Raw genomic sequence first — 27,595 nt, forward strand, 5'->3', positions numbered from 1 at the left:
AAAATGCGTACATTTGTCAAAACCGTATACAAAAACGTTTTAATAGGAGAAATCTGTGCTAAAATGCTGGAGAATTTTCAAGAGGATTTTTTAAAAAAAGAAATAGCAAATTGCTGCAGAAATGTGGATAACTGAATTTGAGATTAGAAAAAAGAGAAACTGAGGGAACTGAAATTGATAGATCATTCCATCCTAAGATTTTTGTCGTTGTTGTTATATGCCTTCAAGTCGATTATGACTTATGGCGACCCTATGAAACTTTTTTGGATATATTCATAGGGTTTTCACGGTAAGAGGTATTCAGAGGTGGTTTACCATTGCCTTCCTCTAAGCCGACGGCACCCGGTATTCCCGGGAGGTCTCCCATCCAAGTACGAACCAAGCCGGACCCTGCTTAGCTTCCAAGATGAGATGAGATCAGGCGTGTTCAGGGTAGTATGGCCATAGGCCCACCCCAAGAGTAGACCTCCTGAAATGAATGGATCTATTTTGGTCATATGCATTCACTTTAATGGGTCTAGTCTGAGTAGGACTCAAGGTTGGGTATCACCCCATTGCTTTTAAATCTACTTTTAGGGATTTTGGTTTGTATAGTTTTTACACTTTTCCATTGCTTGGACTGTAAATCACCATGAGATACAAAAGGCAATTCACAGATGAATCCTAATCATAATATGATTTTACTGTTCAATCTGCTTTAATAACATCAATGCAATTCTATTATTGCATACTTTTAACTTTCATCGTAAATTGCTTCGGGACTTTCTTAGCAGGAAATAACGTACAGATTTAATAAACCTAAACCTACAAATATCACCCTTTGACTCTTGGTTCAATTCCATTTGTCTCAATCAATATTTTACATACATGTATTGAGTGGCAGGCAACATTACTCATTCGCTGAATAAATCCATTGAAATGAAAGAACACACGTCCATTAAGTCCGCTGGTTTCAGTGGATCTACTGTGACTAACAACGGATATTACCCCTTATGGTCCAACCCATCACCTCTACTGTGGCTGACTCTTGTACAACAAAACAGAATCAATAGTGGCTTGCTTTGTTTAAAGGGGCCCATTTCTTCCTTAATGGCTTAACTACGTCTTACTCGGAGCAGGCCCATCAAAACAGATGGACATGGTTGCCTTCAGCCCATTGGTTTCAGTGGGCTTACTTGGAGTAGGAAGATGAAAGGGAAGGGCCCTGGCTCCGTGGAAAAGCACATGTGTTGCAAGCAGTAAGGGCCCTTGGTTCAGTCCTCAATGGCATCTCCAAGTAGGGTTGGGAGAAATCTGTGTCCGAAATCCTGGAGAGGTGCTGCCTGTCAGTGCTCAGAATACTGTCTGAAACCCTAGGCCAGGGGTGGGGAACCTTTGGCCCTCCAGAGGTTGCTGAACAACGACTCCCATCACTGGCTGTCCTTGCGGAAAGTTGACGGCTCTGCAGCACCTGGAAGGCGAAAGGTTCTCCGCACCTGCCATAGAGAGTCGCAGTCAATCAGCGTAGACAATCCTGTGCTAGATGAACCCAGCACAAGGCGGCTTTTCCTGTTTCTCTTTAAATCAGCCCCTGATTCATAATCATGAGGACCGGAACCTTGCTTTCATTTTAATTTTTCGAAGAAGGACCATAGCTCAGTGGCAGAACATCTGCTTTGCATGTAGAAGGTCCCTGGTTCAATCCCCAACGGCATCTCTAAGTAGGGCTGGGAAAGATCCCTGACTGAAAACCTGAACAGCAGCTGCCAGCCAGTGCAGGCAATACCGAGCTAGATGGGCCAATGGTCTGATTCAGTACAAGGCCTGTGTTCCTATTTAGATCAACCTTTTCATCAGAATCATGAGGACTGGAAACTTAGTTTATTTTGAGGGGTAGGGCCGCAGCTAAGTGGTAGACCACCTGTTTGGCATGCAGAAGGTCCCAGGTTCAATTCTCCAGGGAGGGAATGTCCCCCATCTGAAACCATGGAGAGCTGCTGCCAGTCAGTGTAAACAGTACTGAGCTTGATGGACCAACGGTCTGATTCAGTATAAGGCCTGTAACTTAGCTGGATACAACCCACAGTTTTTAAACTCTTTTTGGCACCAGTCATGCAGTGGCAAATTCAGAAGTGCAGGGTCCCTTCATGATACTCACAGCCACACACCACCCTCCCCCCCTTTTTATTTTGCTGCTGGGTTGAGAATGAGATCCTTGTTAATGCCTTCCCCCACAACAACAGACATCCCTAGGAGCCAATCATCATGAAAAGGCAGAGATTGGCTCCAAGCAGCAGGAAAGGACAAGGAAGAATGTCAGAAGACTCTTCTCAGTGGTTAACACACTCCCCTTTCACGCTGATTGCTGGGCACACAGAGACCCTGCTGGAACCCTGCTCCCAAAAAAGTAAAGGGTCTAAGACACCCTCCCCAAGACCCTGGATGACTACACCCCTGTTTGGCACCAAAAAAACCCACATAAATTATATACATATATATATATATATATATATATATATATATATATATATATATATATATATATATATATATATATATATATATATATATGCACATATATGGGGGGGAAGGTATATTTTGAAATGTTTGCAGACCAGCACCCTGTGTAAGCGAGGATATGTAAGTTTTCCATTTGTTCTGCATCCTGCTCTTTTCTCTTTTCACGATCCCAGTCCATTGTCTCAAGAAAACGCCTGGAGTGGTCTTTTGTTTTTTTCCCCAAGTTTGCAAAACTGGCATGCAGATGGATTAAACGTTTTCCGCCATGACGGATGTATACAGGTGAAAGAAAGCGGCCATCCTTTCTTTTGGCCGAGCCCTTCAGAAAACCGGGGTAGAAAAATGGAAGTGCTCGCCTCACCCGCGGACACCTTCGGGAGGGGCCGACGTCATCTCGCCGAGTTACGCATGACTCTTGTCATATTCGCTCACCATCCGCTTGATATGGAAGAGCTTCTTCCGCAAGGATTTGCTTTCCATTTTCTTACTCTGATAGTCTGGAGTCTGGCACATTTTAAAAGAAGAGAAATGCATTAACACACACACACACACACACACACTGCAATTCACTGCATTCTTCATTCCTTTTTGTTTAAAACTATTTCTAAACCGCCCATATAAACAGATTCCTGGCTGATGCATAACAGGGATGGGCGAATTTGTCAGTTTCGGCCTCTCTTGAGTTTCTTGTTTTTATTCATTTATTTTATTTTTTAAATGTAACAAAATGTATGCACCCCTTGATTGTACGCAATTCCCCTTTGTATACACATTTTTCCAAGAAAGTCCTCAACGGCAGAACAGGCAGAGGATAACAACGTGTACGTTACAACGGCTGTGAAGGCAGATGAAGGCTGCAGCAGATAAAAGACTTCCAGTTGTCGTGGTACCCATGCCATTGGATCAAAGCCTTTTTCTGTCAAGATTGTCTGTTGATCGTCGTGCGCCGATCGCCCCACATAAAACAAATTCACGCACAGGCATCTTCCAAGCAATCTTGGAAGACAATCTTACTCGGCCACGAGTGATTGCCAATGAAAATGAATGAACACATTTTTACAATGCAATTTCTCAACACATTTTCCTATGTTATTTTCAGTAATATGAACGTTTTACCTTGTGTATGGCATTTTATATAAATGTTGTCAGAAACTGACTCTAGCCATCTCGTAATTTTTCTTTCTCTTGAAATTTTATAATGTTATGTTTTAACAATCCTATCCTGTTTTATTTTACCCCGTTTAATTGCATTTTACTCTTCTGTATATTAGGAAAAACATTCCTTTCGAGAGTTTTATGTTTCTGTTTTATGTTGGTCATTGACCGTAACCATAAACATTTTATTGACATTGAAAAATGGAAATGGACTGCCTTCAAGTCGATCCCAACTTACGGCGACCCTATGAAGAGGGTTTTCATGGTAAGCGGTATTCAGAGGTGGTTTTACCTTCATCTGAGGCTGAGGAGGCAGTGACTGGCCCAAGGTCACCCAGTGAGATTTGTGGCTGTGTGGGGATTCAAACCCTGGTCTCCCAGGTTGTAGTCCAACACCTTGACCACTACACCACACTGGCTCTCTTCTTCACATTAGTCTGCACTGAGGACTTAAATAAGTCCTCAAATACTCATCAGTATTTTAGTGCATTTTTCTCCTAATGTAGACGTCTATATGCAATTTCCCCTTCTATACACATTGTCGCAATGCAATTTCTCCTTATGTAACATATTCTCCTACGTTATTTTCAATATTATGCACATTTCACCCTTGTGTACACATTTTTGTAAATACTGCTCAGCTGGAGAACTGCTTTTGCAAAATTCAGACAACTGCGAATTTCAAAGGATGGCTGTGCTTCCGTTTGCATATTGTTTCATAAAGTGAGGGAGGTTCATCTTTAACGGGTGAACTGAATCAAATTTCTACCCCATCCGTAAAGAGGCATAAACCTGCAAATTTAGGAAGAGCTGCAGCTTTGTGGCAGAGCGCCTGCTTTGCATGCAAAAATGATTGAGGTCCAATCCCAGGCACGTCTAAAGCAGATGTAAGCCCCACTGAATCCACTCGGGACAGCGTCTTAAATAAACAGGCGGAACCATCAGTGAAATAATTTGGAACAATGCAGTTTTTTTGCGGGGAGGGTGAGATTAAAGAGAGACTCCCCAGCCTGCTTTGTTTTACAACGGACCTGCGTATGTTGTTGAACATGCACATGTCTGGGTTGGGCTCTAAGAGCATAGATAGTGGGGAGGGAACTTGCATCCCTCTAGCTGTGGCCAGTCTCCGTCTCCTGCCATCATCTCTGCATATCAGCAATGCTAGCCACTCCGTGGTGGACTCCAGCAACATCTCGATAGCCACAGATATTCCCTAGCCTTATCGCAAGACTCTGAACATGAAAAGGTTACTCACACGCTTCAGATCCTTCAGCCGGTTGTATTCTTCGGCCACCCCCTACAGGAGAAAATATCCGAGTTAGAAGAATCATATAATGGAGCCCCCATATTCAAAAGCAGTCTACCTCTTGAGTATACTCAGCAGAGAAACAACAGATAAGGGCTGTTCGCTGCCTTCATACCCTGTTTTGGAGGGGATCCCCTTTCAGGACACTGGCCTTCCGCTGTTGGAAACAGGATGTTGGAGCTTGGTGGACCTTGAAGCCACACCAGCAGGGCTCTTATGCCATTGGGCACCTCCACAGAACCTCAGCTGCCATCTTAGCCCTTTTGCCTGTTTTAGGCTGCTATCCTACATGTGGCCATCCCGTTTAACGCAATCAGGTTGGCTGCCGAGTAGAAAGATAGGTCCTCAGGACTCAGGACTCCCCTGTTCATTATCAACTTTGCTAAATCCGAAGAGATTTTCAGCAGTCCAGATCTAAGGTTCTGTTGTGTCAGCGGTGGTTGGACATGCCACAGAATCCTAGAATAGTCGATTGGAAGGAGCCCATAAGGCCATGAAGTCCAACCCTTTGCTCAATGCAGGAATCCAAATCAAAGCATACCTGACAGCTGGCTGTCCAGCTGCCTGTTGAACCCCTCCAGGGTTGGAAAGCCCACCACCTCCCTAAGTCATTGGTTCCATTGTTGTACCGCTCTAACAGTTAGGAAGTTTTTTCTGATGTTCAGCCAAAATCTGGCTTCCTGCAACTTGAGCCCATGATTCCATGTCCTGCACTCTGGGACGATCGAGAAGAGATCCAGGCCCTCCTCTGTGTGGCAACCTTTTAGGGACTTGAAGAATGCTGTTATACCTCCCCTCAGTCTTCTCTTCTCAAGGCTAAACAGGCCCAGTTCTTTTCACCTCTCCTCTCAGGTCTTTGTTTCCAGCCTTGCCTATTAGTAGTGGCTTGTATCCAAATGGATTCTACTCAGAGTAGACGCGGTGAAATTAATGACCTATGGTGGTCTTGCCCATGAATTTCAGTGGGCCTATTCAGAGTATCAGTGAGCCCTTTCACCCTCCCTTGTGGCCCCACTCCTTTCAAAGAAAACAAATCTTTGCCAATATTGCAATCCCCTTTTCTAAAATAAAAATACAAACTTTTGATTTCTTTTAATCTGCTGGGGTAAATTGACCTATTTTGTAGGCCTCAGCTCCTAAGAATTTATTTTGGTTTACCATGTTAACGATAGGCAGATTATATGAATAGTATTGGAGCCTGGGATCTTCCACAAACCGTACTGAGAAATAATTCCCATTTTTCGCTGTTTCTGTTGGCTTCTCTGCTTTTATGTTTGCACCGACAAAAAAGTGTGTGTGTATGTGGGAGGGTTTGAAGCCATCCTTGCCTGTCATTTGCAAAAAGCTCTGAAAAAAGCACTTCAAATAAACATTTCAATTCTCCCCCGGGATTTTCTACTCACATAGGAAGCTGCCTTATACTGCGTCAGATCATTGGTCCATCTAGCCCAGTACTGTCTACACAGACGGGCAGCAGCTCTCCATCGTTACAGACAGGAGAAAGTTTTAGCTTCTACTGATAGTTCTGGTTTAATTTGTTCTGACACCCAATTAGTTGTCTTTTTTGCAGTCTGTGGAATCCGCACAGCTCTCCTCCAACACCACATTTCAAAGGAGTCGATTTTTCTCTTATCCGCTTTTTTCACTGCCCAACTTTCACATCCAACAGGACAGACTCTGTTGCTTCCCTGCGCCGCCGCTTGCTGATTCCCTCCTCTGCTGCTGGCCTGAGCTTATCCCAGGAGGGCCCCCTGGGGCCCTGACAGAGATCCAGGGCCCTTGGGCCAGCACCCTACCTGGCTGAGTGCCAGCACCGGGCCTAGGTCTACTCAGGGGCAGGATGGTTCTGAATATCAGTTGCTGGAAACCGCAGGAGGGGAGAGCACTCTTTGCACTCAGGTCCTGCTTGCGGGCATCCCATATCTGGACTAGACGGCCCCTGGTCTGATCCAGGAGGCTCTTCTTATGTTCCGGAGGCAGAGCCTGCTGCCGGCCAGTGCGGACCATCCTGAGCTAGCTGCGCTTAAGGTCTGAGTCAGTATAAAGCATGTTCCTATTTAAATCCATCCTTGATTCAGCTCACGAGGACAGGAAAACTGAATGTTATCATGAGGGGAAGGGTTGCAGCTCAGTGGTGGAGAGTGGTGGTCAGGAGGCCTACCTGGTACTGCAGGCTGTCTTCAGACAGAAGGTCCAGCTGTTTGCTAAGCTGGTTGATCTGGTCGTTGATGGCGTCCATCTCGGCGCATAGCTGTTTGTAATGCTTGAGGTCAGCGTCAAATTCTTGCTTGTACTCCTGGCGGACTCCGTCTGACGTGATTGGGGGGTACAGGCTATGGAGGAGGGAGAAGGGAAAAAGAGGGGGTTAGTGAGGAATCCCCCCATTAAAAAATCACACACACAAACAGGCCCGCACACGCACCAGGGGCACTGACATTTCTAAAGTTGTTTTTGAAAATTGTGAAGCTCAACTTCAATTTTTTAAAAAAACTACTTTGTTAAATTAAGTTAGTTATTAAACTCTCTGATCCAGGGCTGTGGAACCTGTGACCTGCCGGCAACACCCCCTCCCCTTAGGCCACGTTTTTGCCTGGCTGCGATGCATTCTTGAACTCTGATCATGCCTCTTGCTTTCTTGGATGGGAGACAGAGAGGGGTGTTGCAGAGTGTGTGTAGAAACTGATATAAAAGTAAAATTGAAACAAAGAAATCTTTACTGTCATCTTCATGGAATCTGTTCCCTCAAATTGGAATCACCGTGATTAGGGATGCGCTGCGACCTTGGAGACTAGGGTTCAAGTCCCCACTCTGCCATGAAGCCCACTGTGTGACCTTGGGGGACAGTCACTGTCTCTCTCAGCCTAACCTATCTCACAGGGTTGTTGTGAGGATAAAATGGGGAGCAGCATGCACACCACCTTGAGCTCCTTGGAGGAAAGGTGGGATATAGATATAAAAATGTGACTAGCAAATGAATTAATAATATTAAAAAGAAAATAAAAGTAAGAACCAGCACCTTGTCATTAGCCCAGAAACAAATAACCGAACAAGATTATGATTTATTTCGTTGACAAAACTGCCACAATTTTGTGAAGGGATTTGTTTTTACCTGTAAGAAACATTTCTCTGCTACCCGTTTCCTCCTTTCAGCCTCCCTGCCTGTGACCCCCATCTCCCTCCCACTTCATGTCCAAGATGGCTGCACTTCCTGTCCTTCTCAAACCACTTTGATCCACTATGCCTTACCTGCTCCATTCCTCCTGGTCCCGCTCGTCACTGGAATCCACAGCTGTGGTGTAGTCGGTCTCATACTGTGATTCTTCGAGTTCCGGGTTCCTCTGCCGTCTCCGGCCCTTGCGGGCAGATGACTTTCTGGGGCTCTCCTTGACGTTCTCTTCCAACGTGCTGGAGCTAAATGTCCGGGCAGGCTTGTCGTTGGATGTGTAGGGAGGTGGGCTGTGGACAGGGCCCCAAATGTTACAAGTGAGTCAAGTTGGAGTGTGCAAGGAATTGTGCTGGTGCCCTTTGGGACTGGCAGGGCAGAGGGCAGGGAGACCCAACCAGTAGGAGGAGCCAAAGCAACGAGAGGCAGAGCCAACTAATTCTAGTTTTGTCTCAGTTCTTCTCCTCCCAGCTGAGTTCTGCCAGCGCAACACTGACATGAAGCGCCCATCCATACCTAACTGCAAATTCCGCCTTTTCCATATTCAATTGGTGGCCTCGAGATCCACACATGTCTTGCTTGTGGTTGGATTATTGTGAAAACCAGATTGTCAAGCACCCACACTGTTTTTGGTCTAAATTGCTTTTGCATTGGCCACTCCCCTAATTCCACCTCTTTTCAGTGCTTGGTCCATAGCGGTCGCTTGCTTTTTGCACATTTTTTGGAAGAGCGCAGAAACGTGTATCTTTTTTTTTTAATTCCCACACATGCACAGGTTTGTGGATGTGCTATTGGGTGGGAAGGAGACAAGAGTCTTGGCACATGATGGAGGAACGCCCATGGACCGCCTCTTACAGTGAAGTCCGCAGCATTGCATCCGAGCGCACGGACGTTCATGCGATTGATTATCGGCTTAGGAAAGCACATCGGTTTCTCGGTGGCATTTCTAATGCGCATTTGTGAATGCGAAAATCCGCATTAGCTTGCAATGTCATGTGGATGACAGCAAATTAATGAAGACAAAGCTGTAATATTGCAGATTATACAGTCGTATGGAAGGGCCCCTAAGGAGGAGGAGCAAACTGACAGGCAGGGCCAGCCCCTGGACTACTTGTAAGTAAGGAGATAGGCAGGAATCATAGAACAGTAGAGTTGGAAGGGGCCTAAAAGGCCATCAAGTCCAACCCCCTGCTCATTGCAGGAATCCAGATCAAAGCATTCCCGACAGATGGCCGTCCAGCTGCCCCTTGAATGCCTCCATGGCTCAATGAGTGAGAAAAACACTACATATCCACCCAAATGATGCTTAGAAGGGATCCTCTCTCTCTCTCTCTCATTAGGACTGCCAGATTTATCAAGGAGTAAATATAGGATCTCGGCTTGGATGGCGTTAAAAGAGGATTAGTCAAATTCACAGAGGGGAAGGCTGTCCACGGCTATGAGCCACAACAGCCGCGTTCTCCGTCATCTAGTGGTTGTGGTGGTGGTGGTTGTTATTCTCCCCCCCTCCTCCTCCTCATTATCATCATCATCATCATCCCACTTTCCCCCAGAACCAGGACTCAAGGTGGCTTGCAAAAATTAAAACAAATATAGTTAAAACATATAAATATATCTGGTTGGCCTCTCCCGGACTAGATGGGCCCCCTTTGGCCTGATCTGGTGGCTGCAGGGCTCTTCTGATGTTAAGACAGGTTATATCTGTCACCATTTGATCCCCCAGCCACATTATCTTCCCATGCTGAATCACAAATCTAGTAGTCGATGAGATGGAGAAAAACGATCCACACCGCGCTGCGCCGCCTATGGGTGCACAGGACTTGGTTCCCCCTCCTCACCTGGTCTGGTATTCTGCAGCATAGTAGCCATTCCCGGAGACTTTGTGCTTGTACGGGCTGGCTGGAGCATTGACGGGACTCATGGGCTTCTCCGAGTAGGCGAGGGTGGCCGTCTCGTCGTGGGTGCTAGCTGCGTCGGTGACATTCTTCACCTGGGGAAGGAGCAAAGGCATTCATTCGGAGCTCACTGAAGCACCCTCACACCACTTTTTTTAACAGTTGGGTGGCTTTTCTATGTATATATTGTTTCGTTATATTTATATTACACAGAAGAGGACTATTTAGCCTTGAGAAGAGAAGACTGAGGGGAGATAGGAGAGCACTCTTCAAGTCCCTAAAAGGTTGTCACACAGAGGAGGGCTGGGACCTCTTCTTGATCATCCCAGAGTGCAGGGCACGGAATAATGGGCTCAAGTGACAGGAAGTCAGATTTTGGCTGAACATCAGGAAAAGCTTCCTAATTGTTAGAGTGGTACGACAATAGAAAAAGGCTGCATTAACAGAAATATAGTTTCCGAACAGTGTGAAGTACCAGTTCCTCTCTGTTCGGCACTGGTTAGGCCTCATCTTGAGTGCTGTGTCCAGTTCTGGATGCCGCACTTTAAGAAGGATGCAGATAAACTGGAACGGGTTCAGAGGAGGGCAACGAGGATGATCAGGGGCTGGAAACAAAGCCCTATGAGGAGAAACTGAAAAAACTGGGCTTGTTCAGCCTTGAGAAGAGAAGACTGAGGAGAGATACGATAGCACTCTTCAAGTCCTTGAAAGGTTGCTACACTAAGGAGGGCCAGGATTGCTTCTCGATCATCCCAGAGTGTAGGACACGGAATAATGGGCTCAAGTTACAGGAAGCCAGATTTCAGCTAAACATCAGGAAAAACTTCCTAACTGTTAGAGCAGTGTGACAATGGAACTGATGACCTAGGGAGGTGGTGGGCTCTCCAACACTAGAGGCGTTCAAGAGGCAGCTGGACAGGCCCCTTCCAACTCGACCATTATTATATTTATAACCTGCCCTTCCTCTCTATAGGAGCCCAGCGCGGCAAACAAAAGCGCTACAAACACTCTAAAACATAATAAAAACAAACTTTAAAATATATAACAAAATATCCTTAAAAACATTTAAAAACAAATGTTTAAAGACATGTGTTTTTTTAAAAAAAAGCTTTAAAAACATATTAAAAATTCTATGCTTCCATGTTATTTATATATTGCCTTTCATCCAAGGAGCTCAAGTTGAGCCACATAGTTTCCTCGGCTTCCCATTTTGCACAAGGGATGGAGGAGGAATTCAATCCAGTTCCTCATGAATCCTCACAACAACCCTATGAGGTAGGCTAGGCTGAGAGAGACAGTGGCTGGACCAAGATCACCCAGCGAGAGCTTCATGGTGGCTTTTGAACCCGGGTCTCCCAGGTCCCAGTCCAGCATTCTAACCACTACACCGCCACAAACACAGCCCTGGCCCCACCTCCCGAAGACCTTGCTGCAGGAAACGGCTCTCTTATGAGGGTGCTTGAGGAAACATGAGTGTTGTTCATTCTGGCATTTTGGTTTTTGCTTCGATCCCATGCTCCATGTGCCCTCTAGACTCTTTGCCCCAGGAAAACATGCATGTCCAGCCTCTGGGCCTGCTCACGCCAATGCCATTTCCTTGCCTGGTCTAGGGGTGGGTGTGTCTGCATTCATCTGTACCCTAGAACTCCCTGAGCAGGCTGACGTGTCTTTGCGCATCTGGGCCAGGATGTTTGTTTAGGCCGTGGCTTCAGATGGGGAGGGGGTGCAGCAGTTTGTTCTTCCTTTTCCTCCTTTCCTTCCGGGCTCTTGTGGGGGGGGGGAACAGGAGACTTCAAAAGACTTCAGATCTCAGGCCAGGCAAAAGAAGCTGACTTCAGAAACGTCGCCAGGAGTTGTAGCCAGCTAAATCATACTCAGAGAAAGCCCATTGGAATCAATGTATGTGACAAACTTGGGTATTCAATGAGTCTCCTCTAGGGATGGAAAGATCTGTCTATTTTGCTTCTCTCAATTTCTAATTTTTCCACTGTCCAATTTAGTCCTCCACGTTTCTGCAGCAAGATGCAACTTTTTTTTAAAAGTCCTCATGAAAATTCGGCAGCATTTTTTGCATGAATTTCTCTAAATAAACACAGGCAGTTTTGACTAATGTACACAGTTTTGCAAGCAATCTCTCCCAACATGATGCAGTTTTGCATGTTATTTTCACCCATATATTCATTTTTATGCACACTTTCCCCTGACAGACACATTTTTGTAAAGAATATTTTGTTGGCAAACTGCATTGCAAAATCCGAATAAATGCAAATTTCACAGGATGGCTGTTTTGAACAGAGAGTACCTTTCAGAATATTTGTGGTGGCTTCTAAAACTCATGGAAATATTATTCAGGTCTGACACACATCCTTGGATAGTTTGGCATTCCTCCCTCTCCAAAGTTAGCTAGGATGAATCATGTGGGCTACAATTCTAGTTTTCTGAAGCTACAGTTGCAGAGGAAAAATACAGGCATGGTCCCAAGAGCGGGTTCAGGCTATGATTTAGTCTGGGAACACGGCCCAAGAAGAGGGTGTGTGTGTCAAACACCCCCTTCCCTAGTTAGGACTAGGTGAATTTATCAATTTCAGTTCCTTTCAGTTTTTCATTTTCCTAATCTTAAACTTGGTTCTCTACATCCCTTTGCAAAATCCCTCTTGTATATATGTAAAAAGACGTCATAAAAATTCACTAGCATTTTAGATGAGAATTTCTCCAAATAAGACACACAGGCATTTTTGCCTAATACACGCATTTCTGCAAACCATTTTTGCACGTCATATTCACTAATGTTTGCATTTCCACACACACTTTACCCTAGTCGTTTACGTATCTCCCCCCCCCCCGCATTAAAGGGCTGGAGAACTGCACTACAAATTTCGAAGGATGGCTGTGTTTTGGTTGGTGTGCTGCTTTGGAAAGAGGATTCGGTAGCTTTGCCTTGAGATGCAAGCTGAATCGAATCCCTCCCTCCCTGCAACAATCAAAACCAGCCCCCGCATGTGTCGCATGACTTTTAATGCTGCAGTGAAGAGCGTGAAAGAGAACGGCTGGAGGGGGATCTGTTCCAAGAGCTTGTCCTTGAGTTCTGCAACTTTGATCCTTTCTGCCTTGCACATACACACCCACACGGGTATGTGCTGTGCAGAGAGTGTTCTTGACTCCCTCTTTATCTCCACCTCTGCTTTTAAAACAAGTCACAGGATGTTCTGAAGCGTTCCTGATCTGCTCTGCATTCCCACGGACACCCTTGAACCACGGTGAGGTGCCACCTACAGGGAAGAACGAGTTAACAGGCCCCTCACTGCTGAACCCGTGCCCACAGAATGAGGTGGGAAGATCTCAAGGCTTGCGGCTCAACAGGGGTGGGGAACCATTTTTTCTGTCTGAGGGCCGCATTGCCTCACGGAGATCTTTCCCGAGGTCCAGTCGGAACTTGGAAAAGTTACTTTTTAAAACTACAACTCTCATCAGCCCTAGCCAGCATGGCCACTGGATTGGGCTGGTGGGAGTTGTAGTTCAAAAAAGTAACTTTCCCAAGCTCTGCTCGTGCCAATGGACGAGATAGGCTGTCGGTCTGATCCAAGAGGGCTCTTGTTATGTTCATGTTCCAGACTCTCTCAGCCCATCCGCCTAAGATTCTTTCCAAAGGAGGCAGTGGGGGCTGAACTGGGAACTTTTGCATGCAAGACGGGGGCTCTACCACCCAGAGATATGCTACAGGCCTCTCTCCTTAGGACCGACTAATCTATGCATTGTAATCCTGACTCTGCACTCTTGGATGAAGGACATCAGGAACACCCCACTAGAGCAGATCAAGGCCCATCTCCTCCAGCAATCTGCTGCAAGGGTGTCGGCAACTGTGTGCCTCCCCACCCCAAGTAACCGGCCAAACGCCCCAGCAGTGCTCCTGTCTTAGGATGCTTTGCAGGCATGAAATTTGTCAGGCTCTTGTAGGGATGGAAAGATCTGTCAATTTCGCTTCTCTTGAGTTTCTCATTTTCCCAACATTAAATTCACTTCTCCACATTTCTGCGATTTTTTTTTTAAATCCTCATGAAAATTCTCCAGTGTTTTAGTGCAAATTTCTCCCAAGCAACACATTTTTTTTGTAGGCAGTTGTGACCAATGTATATGTTTTTTGCAAGCAGTTTCTCATCATAGAATGCATTTCTGGCATGTTATTTTCGCCGACAAATTCACATTTCCCTCTAACAGATGCGTTTTCGTGAACACTGGTTGGCAAACAGCATTGCAAAATCGGAATAAGTGCAGATTTTGAAGGATGGCTGTGTTTCGCTACTTAGCGCCGTTTTGGAAAGTGCAGACTGGATTGATTCACAGCTTAAAATGTGAACTGAATTGAAATTCTCGCCCATCCCTAGGTTCCTGGTGTAGACGATGCGGCTTGCCTCTCAGAGCCTTTGGGGACCTGCCTCGCTGGTTAATCATTGACGTAACCGAAACTAGAGTGTATAGTAAGCAAACAGGGGGGAGGGAGAAAGAGAGAGAGAGAGAGAGAGGAACTCTTTCAGACACGCAAGTCTGCACAGACACATTTCCCTCCCTGTTGGATGATGCAGGTCCAAAGCCGTTTGAGAAATAATTGATCATGATGTAAGGCTTTAAAAGAGGAACAGACAAATCTTCTGTGGAGGCTACCGGTGGCTACTAGCCACGATGGCTATGTTTTACTTGTTCAGTGCATCTCTGAATGGCAGTTGAATCACAAGAGGGGGCAGCACTCGTGTTTCAAAAGTTTAAAGCTGGGGGCAACCAATCCAAGGCCCACAACAAAAGACCTCAGGTTGACTGGGCCCCCCTGGGCCACCTTCCAACAATGCCCCTGCCTGCATCTACTTCAAAATCAGGCCCAGCCTTGCCATGATGTGACAGGCCTGGAATTCCCTACTCTTTAGTAGAGACTGTAGCAAAGTGGCAAACTCAGAAGCGCAGGATCCCTTCATGCAAGTCGTAGCCACACTCCCCCCTTTTTGCTGTGGGGTTGAGAATGAGATCCTTGCTAATGCCTTCTCCTGCAATGACAGACGTCCCTAGGAGTAAATCAGCATGGAAGAGGTGAGTGTTAGCTACTGAGAAGAGTCTTCTCAGTGGCTGACTCGCCTCCTTTCAACTCTGATTGGAAAGGACAAGGAAGCATGTTAAAAGACTCTTAGTGGCTAACACGCTCCCCTTTTATGCTGATTGGCTCGTAGGATGCTGGAGACATACGGACCCTGCTGGGACCTTGCTTCCATAAAAGAAAGGGGTCTAAGACCCCCTGAGACCCTGGATGACTACACCCCTGGAAAATTCTGATGAGAAGTGATTTTTTTATTCATCCCACACCTGTAAGGGCAATCAGTTCCACAAGTATGTGCTGTTGTTGTTGCTTTCAGTCTGCACAAACGATACACAATTGATTACGTTTGCATGAAAACGAAAGAGGTGGTGCAACAGAATGGCAATGTCACTTACGTAATGAATTACGTAAGTTACGGAATTTCACCACAGTGGAATGATAAGATGAATAACCTCAGTGTTTTTTCCAGAGGACAAACTGCAGCAGAACAGAAACTGTGCTGCCTGTGGCGAACACAGGGCGGAAGGGGAAACGATGCCTTCTCACACCACCACTCTCCAGGGAAAGGTGTGTTTGGTTGATAGATATAGCTCAGAGAAGGAGGAAAGGGAGAGGAGAGGAACGGCTGAATCCTGAAATTGAGGAAGAGTCTTCTAGGCACAGCTTTGCACTCACCCACTCCTCCACGTTGGGGCCTTCCTGGACCCCCAGAGGCCTGACCCAGTAGATGTTGGCCTTCCCGTACCTCCAGATCTTCTGACGGGTCTTCTGGGCGAAGAAGCAAATGACGCAGAGGAGGATCACAAGGAGAAAACCACAGACAATGGCAATCGCCTGGTGTTGTGGTGGTGGGGTCGGGAAGGAGGACAAAGAAGGGAACACCGCGTCAGAGTTAAATGCCAGGGTTCTCAGACCTGGGACACATAAAAGCATGTGGGTGTCTGAGCATGTGCAGAGTGTATTTCACTCTCTACTCCCTGGCCCCCACCCTGCCACATACCTGGGGCTAAGCTATCAAGAGTACAGATGTGGAGGTGTGATGGAATCACAAATCGTAAGAACGTGAATCTAGCTCAGTATTGCCCACACTGACTGGCAGAACATCCCCAAGGTTTCAAACAGAGAGTCTTTCCCGGCCCTACCTGGAGATGCCGTGGACTGAGCCTGCCTGGATGATCTTTAAAATAAAAGCAACATGCTAGTCCTCGTAGTTCTCAATAAATGATAAATTTAAATAGGACCCTAAGAAGTTACCGAATGAGTCTGAGTCAGAGCATTGGTCCATCTAGCTCAGTATTGTCAGCACTGACTGGCAGTGGCTGGCAGATGCTTTCCAGGGTTTATGGCAGGGTCTGTTCTCAGCCCTACCTCGAGCTGCCGTTGGGGATTGAATCTGGGACCTTCTACATGCAACACAGCTGCTCTGCCACTCCTAATTGAAATTGCAAGCAATGGAAGAACATTTTCAGCCTGTTCTGCAACACCTCCTCCATTATCACCACAAAAAAAGGAGTACACATTTTACAAGCGCTAATACAGATGGTATTGCTATTGTTTTGTGGCTGTTTATTGTTACGTTTTTATAGTGTGTTTAATTTGTTTTTTATATTGTGTAAGTTGCTTGGGGACCTTTGGGTATGAAGCCACTAATAAATCTAATAGTAATAATAATAATAATAATAATAATAATAATAATGCTTTTCTGATAAATACACTAATATCTCCACGCAATTCCTTAAACGTGCATTGTTTTGTTATTGTTTCTTTGGTCCTGGGGGAAAATATTTAAAACTATAACCGCTACACCCTCCCACTTCCTATATATAAGACGTGTTTGAGTTTAAAGGAGGGATGTGGAAGGTTCAAAAAGGGAAAGGGGCATGGATGGAGGAGGAAAGGTTGGTGGCCAATGGGGAGTGGCCAAACGTGGAAGGGTGTGGAGAGGTGGACTGAAGATCATTTGCTGGCCACAGAAACGTGGAGTTGGCTCTGATTGTCCCAACTGTGGCTAATGTCCATTGGGCAGGAATGGAAAGATCTGTCAATTTCGGTTCTGTCAGTTTCTCATTCTTCCAGTCTTAAATTCAATTCTCTAGATTTCTGCAGCAATTTGCTAATTTTTTTTAAAAAATCCTCATGAAAATTCTCCAGCGTTTTCGTGTGAATTTCTCCTAACAAATACATTTGTTATGGAGAGTTTTGACCAATGTACACATTTTCACAAGCCATTGCTCATCATATAATGCATTTTTGCATGTTTTCACTCATAATAATAATAATAAAATTTTATTTTTAGGCCGCCTATCTGGCCGAATGTATTCATCTTCAGGCACCCTTTCCCCTGACACATGCATGCTGGTGAACATGGTTGGGTTGGCAAACTGCTCTGCAAAATTCAAAAAAGAGCAAATTTCAAAGGATGGATGCATTTCGGTTCTGAGCTTGTCTCAGAAAGCACAACTGTGATAAATTTGGCTTGAAACGCAAACTGATTCGAAATTCTCACCCATTCCCCATCATTGAGATTTATTGTCAAGCTTTATGCTCATTTACAATGTATATTATATGATTTTTATAGTGTTATAGTGATTGTCCTTTTGTTTTTTAAAAAAAGATGTTTTGTTGTAATATATTTAACAGTCTATTTTTATGATGTTTTAGAGTGCTTTTAGTGCTTTTGTTTGCCGCCCTAGGCTCCTATTAGGAGGAAGGGTGGGATATAAATCTAATAAATAATAATAATAATAATAATAATAATGTATTGTTATGCTACAGTATTTGTACTGCTTGTTTATGTAAATTGCGAGGAAAGGCAGGATATAAATGTAATCAATCAATCAATCAATTAATTAAATTGCTTTGAGCACAGACTATTTGTGGAAAATGCAGTATATAAATAAACAGACTATTGACTATTGGTAGGGCAGAAGGAAGGGAACCCAACAGTAGATGGCACCAGAGCCAATGAGACGCATAGCCAACTCATTCTAGTTTTTGTCTCCATCTTCCTCCTCGCTGAGCTCTACAAGAGGCAACACATGGAAAAGGAGGCAGGTGACAGGTAGAGCCACCCTCCCTGGAAAAGATTTAAGTAAGATGGGAGGCAGATGGGGACTGGCTGAGGGTTGGCTGGCATTGGCAGGGCAGCGCCCCACTTGCCTTAACAGATCAGCCTCAGCTGGATTGTAATAACCTGCCCTTAAATATTAGACAGACGCCATCTCTGTTATCTTTTCGGCACCTACTGAAGACCTTCCTCTTTCAACAAGCCTTTTTAGTAGTGACCTTATCCCAGTCTGTGTCTGTGTTGGAATTGCTTTTTAAAATGTTTTTAAACCTTACACACACATGTTTTTTCACCTTTTTTTTTAAAAAAAGCTGTCCTCAAAGCTTTTTAAAACAATGTTTTTAAAGTTGTTTTGTTTTAATGTATTTTAAAGTCTGTTTTTATGATGTTTTCAAGGGTTTTTAGTGCTTTTGTTTGCCGCTCTGGGCTCCTGCCGGGAGGAAGGGTGGGATACAAATCAAATAAATAAATAAATAAACCTCTGTGCAATTCATGAGTCCCAGACGGCCTATCGCCATGGCCTATCGCCATGTACCGCGGGTGAGTAACAAAACTCAGTAAATTGACTGGAGTTATCTAATCTGCCTGGCCGGGCCATTCCTAGGTGTGTCCACTCCTTAACGCACTCTGATTGTTTTCTGCCCAACCCCGAAACTGGTTTCTCCGATACGTCTTTTGGCTTCCAAACAAAGAGCTCCTCGTGTTTGCTTTTAAAACCCAGCGTGCCTCTTTCCATCGCTGACCTTTAGGCCTGCAAATGTGACGCCTAAAATCGGCAGAGGCCAAAAGAGTGCAAGGCCCGAAATGCCCACCTTCCCGAAAGCGTCACGCAAGAAGGTTCAAAGCATAGTGGCTCTGTCCCCAAATATTCATCAGATTTTCTGGGTGGGTAATACATTCAGTGGGAATTGGATTGGGTGAATGGTGATGATCTAGGTTACCAAGTAGGATATTATTTTGGGGGAGGGGGTTGAGCAGGAAGATAATAAATTAATTTAAGATGACTTTATTGCAAGATTATTTGGGGGGCAATGAAATGGGAGAACTGAAATGCGGGGAAAAGCCATAGCTCAGTGGTGAGCCACCTGCCTTGCATGCAGAAGGACCCAAGTTCAACGCCCAATCTCCAGGCAGGGTTGGAAGAGACTCCTGAGTATGAAGCCCTGGAGAGCTGCTGCCAGTCAGTGTAGACAATATTAAGCTGGATGGACCAAAGATCTGACTCAGACTCAGCTATGAACTGATTTGGACAGGATTTGCTGGAAATTTGTTCTCAAATGACTTGAAGAGGAACTGAATTGATGGGCAGCATGAGGCCAATCAGTCGAAAGATTCCTCTGGAGCGGTATGGATGGGAAACTGGTTGGCTTGCCTTCCGCGACACTGAAATCCCAAATACAAATTAGCCCATGCAAATTTGTATCTATGGGGCAGGCACGGACCCACATTTTTTAGGAAGCTAGCCACGGCCCTGCTACAGCTGCTGGACAAAAAAAAGGCCCCGTTTCGATCTAAGGCATTCTTGGTGTGGTGCCCCAAACAAATGCAAAGCTTTGGCCCAAATGGGGTTGCTGAGCCCAGAGGGTGGAGCCTATGGGTTCAGGGGGTGGTCCTTGTTGAAGCAAGGGACAGATCCCAGAAGCAGAGGGTGGCACCCGGAGGGTTATGTGATGGCATCGTGTAGTTCAGGGAGGCGCCTTGAGAGGACAACAAACAGCAAAAACACATAAGCCAAGATGAACCCAGCCTGTGTCCCTCATTCTGAGATTTTTATCTTTCCCTGGCAACCCTGAGATTCAGGGGGTGGAACCCTGAAAGTGTTGGGAGTAAAGCACCAACACATGTAACAAGTGACCTGAACCAGTGGGGGGGGGGGGATAGAAAAGCAATCTGTTCTTCCTTCTCCTGTTTCCTCCTCTCAAGTGTTTGTTGCGTTAGCAGGATTTCCTCCTCCCCTTCCTGTCTTTGTTCTCACTTAGTCAGTAACAGCTCCCTGAGTGGAAGCTGCATGACTGCTTTAGCATGTACAACTTTACCGCTCTGTCGTAAATAAACTTTATCTTTCTTTATTCTTTCAACTACTAGTCTTAATAGAACAGTTATTTCTGCAGTTTGCTGCGATAGATAGATAGATGATAGATAGATAGATGATAGATAGATACATAGATAGATAGATACATAGATAGACACACACGAAAACCTCTAGCAGAAAGTGGGGGGGATTTAACAGCAAGAACACTCATGTTTCCCCAAATCCTTCCCTTAAAAATAAAGCAAGATCCCAGTCCTCTTGACTTTGAAGAAACAGCTGGTTTCGGAAGCTGGTTTACACGAAGCCACACCCGTTCCCAGCTCTACCTGGAGACGCCAGGGATTGAATTTTTTGGGGGATATTTACACACTTTGAGGCAAGCACCCCTGGGATTTTGGCAACCTGGCTAGATGCCTAGTGTGCCCCTACGTTGGGCCGGCCCTGAGCATCCCTTGAGCATCCTCAGATAGCCTAATTAGAGGCCTCCCCACCCGACGCATCAGCTTGTTGCGCTCAGTTGTTGGAATAGAAGGGGCCACAGAGAAGGCAATGGAGAGTCCTTACCTCCTGAGGATCAACGGTGCAGTAATGGTAGAGGTACTGGCTGGCGTACCCCCCAGTCGCATACATGTTGTTGCACATGGCCAGCATGGGGTTGACGTAGTAGCTGCTGGACATCTGAGCCCGCGGATTGACCCCCACAACGTAGACGATGGAGGCGATCAGCATGATGAAGGCCATAATGGCGCTCACCACGATGACCACCAGGTAGAACCTTCTGGAGCGGGAACCGCTGGACTTGGTGAGGCTGGTGATGGCAAGGGCCAGAAGGGCGATGAAGCAGAGCACTGACATGGCGATCATGAAGCCGTTGGCAGAGCGAGGACTGACCGTGCTCCCGTAGTAGCCCATGCCCAGGCCCCCACCGTAGCCATTCCCGTAGGAACCCAGGCCGCCGTAGCTGCCGCCGTAGCTGCCGCCGTAGTAGCCGCCCATTGTGCCCCCATACATCCCACCGTAGCCGTAGCCATATTCCCAGGCGAGGGTGGACGCCACACAGGCAAAGATGGCGACACAGAGGAGGATCCCCACAGCCTCCAAGATCCTCACCACCCCAGGGGGAGAGTTCCATTTGTAAAAATGCTGGGGCACGTCATCGATGTAGTAAGAGCCGGGGGGAGGGGAGCGAATGTCGTACCCATAGTCATCACCGGACGGCCCATATCCGGTTGGGGGGCTGTCGTAGGGTCTCTTGCTGTTATACATGCTTCAGAAAGGGCCTGGTGCTGAGCTCCAGGAGCGCATGGGGAACCTCTGGAAGAACCTGTAATGCCGTCACCTGGACAGAAACACAAAGGGACATGTTAAGGATCTTCTGTTAGGGACAGAAAGAACTGTCACTTCCTGTTCTCTCGCTTTTCATTTTTCCAGTCGTCAATTCTCCACGTTTCTGCAGCAATTTGCATTTTTTTAAAAAAAACGCTCCAGCATTTTAGTGCCAAGTTCTCCTAAGAAGCACATTTGGGCATGCAGCATTGCCTGATGTACACATTCCGGCATTTCTCCTAAAAGAATGCATGCCTGTACACTATTCTTACTCATATTTTCATTCCTATGCACATTTCCCCCTAACGAATGCATTTGAGTAAATACTGGTTCTGGTGCACAGGTCCTGCTTATGGGCTTCCCATTGGGGCATCTGGTTGGCTGCAGTGAGAAGAGGATGTTGGATAAGATGGGCCTTTGCTTTGAACCACCAGGGCACTTCCCAGCCATGATAGCTGAGAATGGAACCTCCACACCCAGAGGCAGTCTATCTCTGAATACCAGCTGCTGGAGAACCCCTGAGTGGAGAGTTGTTGGGGTGCTCAGGTCCTGCTTGTGGGCTTCCCATCGGGGAATCTGATTGGCCACTGTGAGGACCGGATGCTGGACTAGATGGGCCCCCATTGGCTGGATTCAGCTACTGAAGGACTCTTCTTATGTGCAGACAGCTGCTGTTTAAGGTTTGTTGGTTTCTCATTATTCTACCCTTCACTTCAGTTTCTCCCCTAATTTCCACATCAGTTTGCTATTTTCCTTTTTAAAAATCTCCCCATGAAAACCCAGCAGCATTTTTGTGCCGATTTCTCCCACTCTGCGCATGTTTGCCAGTCGATTTCCTCGAATAGAAACATTTCCGTATGCTGTTTCCACTAAAATGCACACTTATACACACACTTTAGCAGACGCGTCCTTGCCTAGACAACCCACTTGCAAAGCTGGAGATGCGCACATTTCAAAGGAGGGCTGAGTTTCGGTTTGTGCATTGTTGTGGAAAGTGAAAATTAGGGACGTTTGCCTTTAAATGTGAAGATAATCAAATTCCTCCCCCCGTCCCTTATAACAAGTCACAGGCAGGCCCTTCTGTTCCTGGAGAGCCCAGGAATCAAACCCAGGACCTTTTGCATGCAAAACAAGTGCTCTGTCACAGAGCTATGGCCTTTCCACCATCATTCCAGTGCTGGGTAGAGACTGTCACCCACCCAGCATAATCCTCTAATAATGGTTGCAAAAAGCTGACTAATTACACCCTCCCTCTGGCCCCTCTTCAAAACACAGACACAAAACCCGGGCATCTCCTATGTCCTTCAGTGAACGCTTCTGTTGGGCACTTTGCAGCTACCACGACACTCCCACGGGGCATTCAAACCACAACGGGCTCCTTGTGGACTCTCTTACCCCTGCGAGTCGTCCAGTTGCTGACCTCTGCCCCAGAGTGCCAGTCAGGCAGCCCGCTCTGCCTCCCTTTCGCAGGCTGTGCTGGGCTTCAGTGAGGCTGCCCCCTCGAAACCACAAAGCAAGATACCAGAGGCCAGCCAAGCCCAGCTCTCGCCTTTCACCTGATAAATAAATAATGTTGCGCCGTTGTTCTCTCCCACCCGCCTGCCAAAATAGGAGCTGTCTCTGAACAGCACAAGGTCTCCTCCCCATGGACTAGAAACCGGCGACGCCTGCCACACAACCAGCACACACACATTCAAAGTGTTCCTTCCTCTCTGCAATGCCACCGCTGCAAAAAAAAAAAAAATTAGGCACAGCTTATGGCCTTTTGTCAGCCAGTTCCTCAAATTCAGCTTTGCGCCAAGGGCCTGGTTTTAATCGCTGAAGTGGTGAAAACAAACATCTTGCTTCATTCCAGTGAAGGCAGGTCTGGGGGCTGAATGCGGCCCTCCAGACTGCTGAATTGGCCCTCAGATCTCTCCCCAGGGACACCCCCACTGATGCTGCTTTGCACGTTCCTTGAGTGTTTTTGCCCCGCTGGAAATACGTCCCTGAACTCTGAACGTGCCTCTTGGTCACCTGGGCGAAGGACAGAAAGGAGTGCATTTGTGGGTGTGTAGACACTAGCCTACCGAACAAAGGTTACATTTATGGTTCTTGCCCTGGCCATGCCCACCCCTGGCATGTGGCCATTGGAAGGTTAAACAGAAAGTAATGAGGCCCTTGGATTGAAAAAGTTCCCCACCCTTGAGCTCCTGGAAGCCCTGCTGGATCAGTCCAAGTTGGGCCTTTTAGCCTAGTGCCCTGCTCCCAACAGAGGTCAGCCACCTGTTTCAAGGGAGCCGACCAGCAGGAACCATGCTTGTGTACGGAAATCTGCCCTGCCAAAAATAGACAAATCAACCCATCGCGGCCTCCTCGGCTGAACCCAGTCTGTCTTACTTGTGAGCAGATGGGCTTAAGATTGCACAGTGATGCGGCAAACCTGTTCACACTTACCTGGGAGTAAATCCCATCAACAGAGTGGAATTTGCTTCCATGGACACATCAGATTTTCCTTGGGACAGCTGAATGCATTTAAATTAGTCCATTAGTCAACAAATTACTTCCAAGGCAAGATGGCTCATTGCTTAAAAATGACAACACGTCATTGGTGAGCAGCTCAGTCCTACCCATGCCTCCTCAGAAGAATTAGGTATTACTATTATTTTTTAAATTTATATCCCAAACTTCCTCAAAGGAGCCTACAGCAGCAAACATTAGCAAAACAGCTGTTGTAACAGCAGCAAAAAGAAAAAGCATCCTAAAACCAGCTTAAAAACATTCTTAAAAAGAGTAAACCTCACAGTTCAACGGGGACTTGACTCCCAAATAAGGCTGCAATCCTAACCCTGCTTAGTTGAGAGTAAGCCTGACTGCATTCAATACAATTTACTTCTGAGTAAAAAGACACAGATTGTGCTGGTACCTCTAGGCGTCTACAGCAGAGGGCCATATTATCTCGTGGACAACCTTCCGAGGGCCGCATTGGCAATGGTGGGCGGGGAGAAAGACCAAAATGGGCGGAGCAACGAATGTACATTTTACCTTTGTGAAGTCGGCTAGTTCCTACACACACTCTCGCACCCCCGTCTCTACTCCATCCAAACGAGAGGCATGATCAGGACACATTGCAAGATGGGCCAAAAAAGACACTCAAGAAGGGTGCAACGCTGGAGAGAGTCCCAAGGGCCACACAGAAGGGTTGGGAAGATGTCTTTTGGTCCCCAGGTTGCATCCTACGTATTTGCTCTCCCTGTTGCACAAATGGAAACAGCAATAAGGGTATGTTTCTTTTTAAACTTGCCCTCCCTAACATTTGGACCAAGGCCAGCATTTAAAAAATGCAACAAACGTTTCTTTAAAAAGCGCTCAGGGATGGACGGACAGACAGATTGCTCAAACAGTGGGGACATTTCTCTGAGCTGCAACATCCTCTGGCTAACTCCTGCACCCTTTTTCACCCAGCTTGTTCCTGTGCCAAATTTATTAAGAGACTCACCATTTTCCGTGTGCGTGTGTGTGCATGCGTGCATGTTTAGAATGGGCGCCCGCCGCTTTGGTGCAATTTGATGTGCACCTTGGTTTTGTGAGCTCTTTCTGAGCTTTGTGGCTTGGCGTTGATTGGAATAAGGAAAAGGGGCAGGGCAGGAAAAGAAAAAGCTCTCTTTAAAAAGCCTTTCAACAAGCCTTTTAAGTAGAGACCTTGTCTCAGTCTGTGTCTGTACTGGAATTGCTTTTTAAGATTTTTAAAGCCTTTTTTAAAAACAGATGTTTTTTAAGATGTTTTGTTTTAATATATTTTAAAGTCTGTTTTTAAGACGTTTGTTTGCCGCCCTGGGCTCCTACTGGGGGGAAGAGAGGGATATAAATTTAATAAATAATCATAAGTAATAAAAAAACATCCTAACTGGGTGACATCTGATTTTGACTGGCTGCAATTCTGTACTTGGCCGCTGAACACGGATGCTCTATTTCAGTAAGGATTTAGGAAGCTGTCTTATCCCGCTGCTGGTGCCTCAAGCTCAGTATTGCCAGCACTGACTGGCAGCAGCTCTCCAGGGTTTCAGGCAGGGGATATTTCCCAGCCTTTCCTGGAGATGCCAGAGATTGAATCTTGGACCTTTGGACAGCAAAGCACTGAGCTATAGCCCTTCCCCAAAAGATAAACATAAGCCTCCAGTCCTCATGCTATAAATAAAGGGCCTGGCTTAAAATAGGAGCATAGGAAGTAATCTTAGGCCAAGTTAGATCCTTGGCCCATTTCACTCAGTATTCCGTACATCGACACTGACCAGCAGCAGCTTCCCAGGGTTTTAGGCAGGGAGTATTTCCCAGCCGTACTCGGAGGTGCCATTGGGGATTGAACCTTCCGCATGCAAGGCAGGGGCTCTACCACACTGACGGGCCTCTTCACCTCCATGAATCCGTCGAATGCCTGTCAACTGCCATCTCAGATCCACACTATTTCATTAAATAGAAGGGAGCATTTTTTTTCTGGCTGGGAAAACAGTGGCAGGAGGAAAGGATGAAAAAACCCCTCCCTCATCCCGTGACCTCGATATAGGGGTTGCTCTCCTTTGCGTACACACACAACTCCCCCCCCCTCTGAAGAAAGAGAGCGGACAGTTTTGCTAAGCATGCTTTTGTTGTTGTTGTTGTTTAAAGTGTGCTGAACGTAAGGTGCAGGTTTTGGCCCTAACCAAGGAAATTCCACGCGTTCCATTCTGACTTGTGCAAAGAAAGGCTTCTTTTTGTCTCTGGCGAACCTCCTGCCTGTCAGTTCCACTGGTGCTGTTAAGCACAGGACTTTAGAGCAGAAGCCTGGGCCTCCCACGATGAACGGGAGGGCCCCTAAACCCAGCAGGATTGCCTTGGCACATTTCAATAAAAGTGAAGTCATGCACATTCACACCTACAGAGTGGGAGCGGGAGATGTCATAAGTCCAGAGTCTAAAATGACTTCCCTTCAGCACTGATTAGTTCCCTGGGATGCCCCCGAGTCCTGCCATTATGAGAGAGAGAGAAAAACATCTCTCTGACCACTAGGAATGGGAGAGACATTTGATTCAGTTTGCATTTATAGGCGATCTACCTAATTCACACTATCTGAAACAATACGCAAACCGAAACTCAGCCATCCTTCGAAATTTGCACTTCTGGGGATTTTGAGATGCGCTTCTCCAACCAGGCAACATGTATGAGAAATGCATGTATTAGTGAAAGTCAGCCGCCAACAGGCATTGTATTAGGGCAACCTGCTTGGCAAAACTGGGAGCGTTAGGCAAAACTGTGAAATGCACTGTGAAATGCGAATCAATATTCATGAGGATTACAACAGTTAAGTTGCTAACTGATGTGGAGAACTGAGTTTAAGATTCAGAAACCGAGAAACCGAAATAGATTTAAGTTCATCACGGATCAGTTCCCTTAGATGTGACGGATGTGAAAGACGGAGGCCACTGCCTCCAAACCACGCATTGTTGCACGCATCTCTAACATGCCCCCTCTTCCTTGCCTTTCCTCGCAGCTCAAAAGCCCCAAATGTTGCCATCGTTCCTCACCCGGGAGCGCTCCGTCCCCTTGATCATTTTGGTCGCCTTTGGCTGAACCTCTCTCTTCAATACCTTTTTGGAGACGTGGCCGAACAGAGCTGTACACGGTATTCCAAATGCAGCCGCACCATAGATTTTTTTTCTTTTTGCAAAGGAAATATTCCTTCAGGTGCTCCAAGAATGTTGCACTGACCAGCACGGCGACTCAATTTCTGGACCTTTTCATCGGGGTAGGGGGAAACCATCCACAAGGCAAGTTATTTCTCCCATCTTACCTTAGTTTGCAGGTGTTCATCGGCATTCCTCTTGGATCCCAGGCGGTTGCTGTTCCCTGACTCTTTCTTTCCGATCTTTCATTATTTTAACCAGCACAACTTCCTGTTACCTTTGGAGCGAGTCACCTGATCCTCTTCCCTCGGCCAGAAAGCGTTGCTTGAAGAGGACTGCTCTCCCCCTCCCCAAAACACACACACCTTTACATTTATTTACTTTTTGCACCTTCTTCTGTTCCCTTGAAAATGGCAGCTGCAAGGTTAATCAT

The 27,595-nt window shown here is 46.3% G+C and overlaps 1 protein-coding gene and 1 pseudogene across 5 annotated transcripts; both read right to left on the bottom strand.

Annotated features, from left to right (window-relative positions):
- Positions 1 to 330: 330 nt before the first annotated feature.
- On the bottom strand, positions 331 to 449 carry LOC133373033 (5S ribosomal RNA; annotated as a pseudogene).
- A 226-nt stretch (positions 450 to 675) lies between these two features.
- Positions 676 to 27,595, bottom strand: LOC133372421 (occludin-like). 5 transcript variants are annotated; one of them, XM_061600998.1, is made up of 9 exons: positions 27,330 to 27,594; positions 24,548 to 24,755; positions 20,762 to 21,536; positions 15,774 to 15,932; positions 9,962 to 10,113; positions 8,207 to 8,416; positions 7,122 to 7,293; positions 4,910 to 4,951; positions 676 to 3,003 (listed from the first exon to the last, which is right to left on the bottom strand). In XM_061600998.1, exons 3-9 carry the CDS (start codon positions 21,461 to 21,463, stop codon positions 2,902 to 2,904), a joined length of 1,539 nt encoding a protein of 512 aa, XP_061456982.1. In that variant the 5' UTR covers positions 21,464 to 21,536; positions 24,548 to 24,755; positions 27,330 to 27,594; the 3' UTR covers positions 676 to 2,901. The 5 variants fall into 5 exon arrangements, with proteins under 5 accessions (XP_061456982.1, XP_061456981.1, XP_061456984.1 ...); XM_061600997.1 differs by lacking the exon at positions 24,548 to 24,755; XM_061601000.1 differs by lacking the exons at positions 24,548 to 24,755; positions 27,330 to 27,594 and adding an exon at positions 23,960 to 23,981.

Source organism: Rhineura floridana, chromosome 18, assembly GCF_030035675.1.
Source record: "Rhineura floridana isolate rRhiFlo1 chromosome 18, rRhiFlo1.hap2, whole genome shotgun sequence".
Taxonomy (NCBI): Eukaryota; Metazoa; Chordata; class Lepidosauria; order Squamata; family Rhineuridae; genus Rhineura; species Rhineura floridana.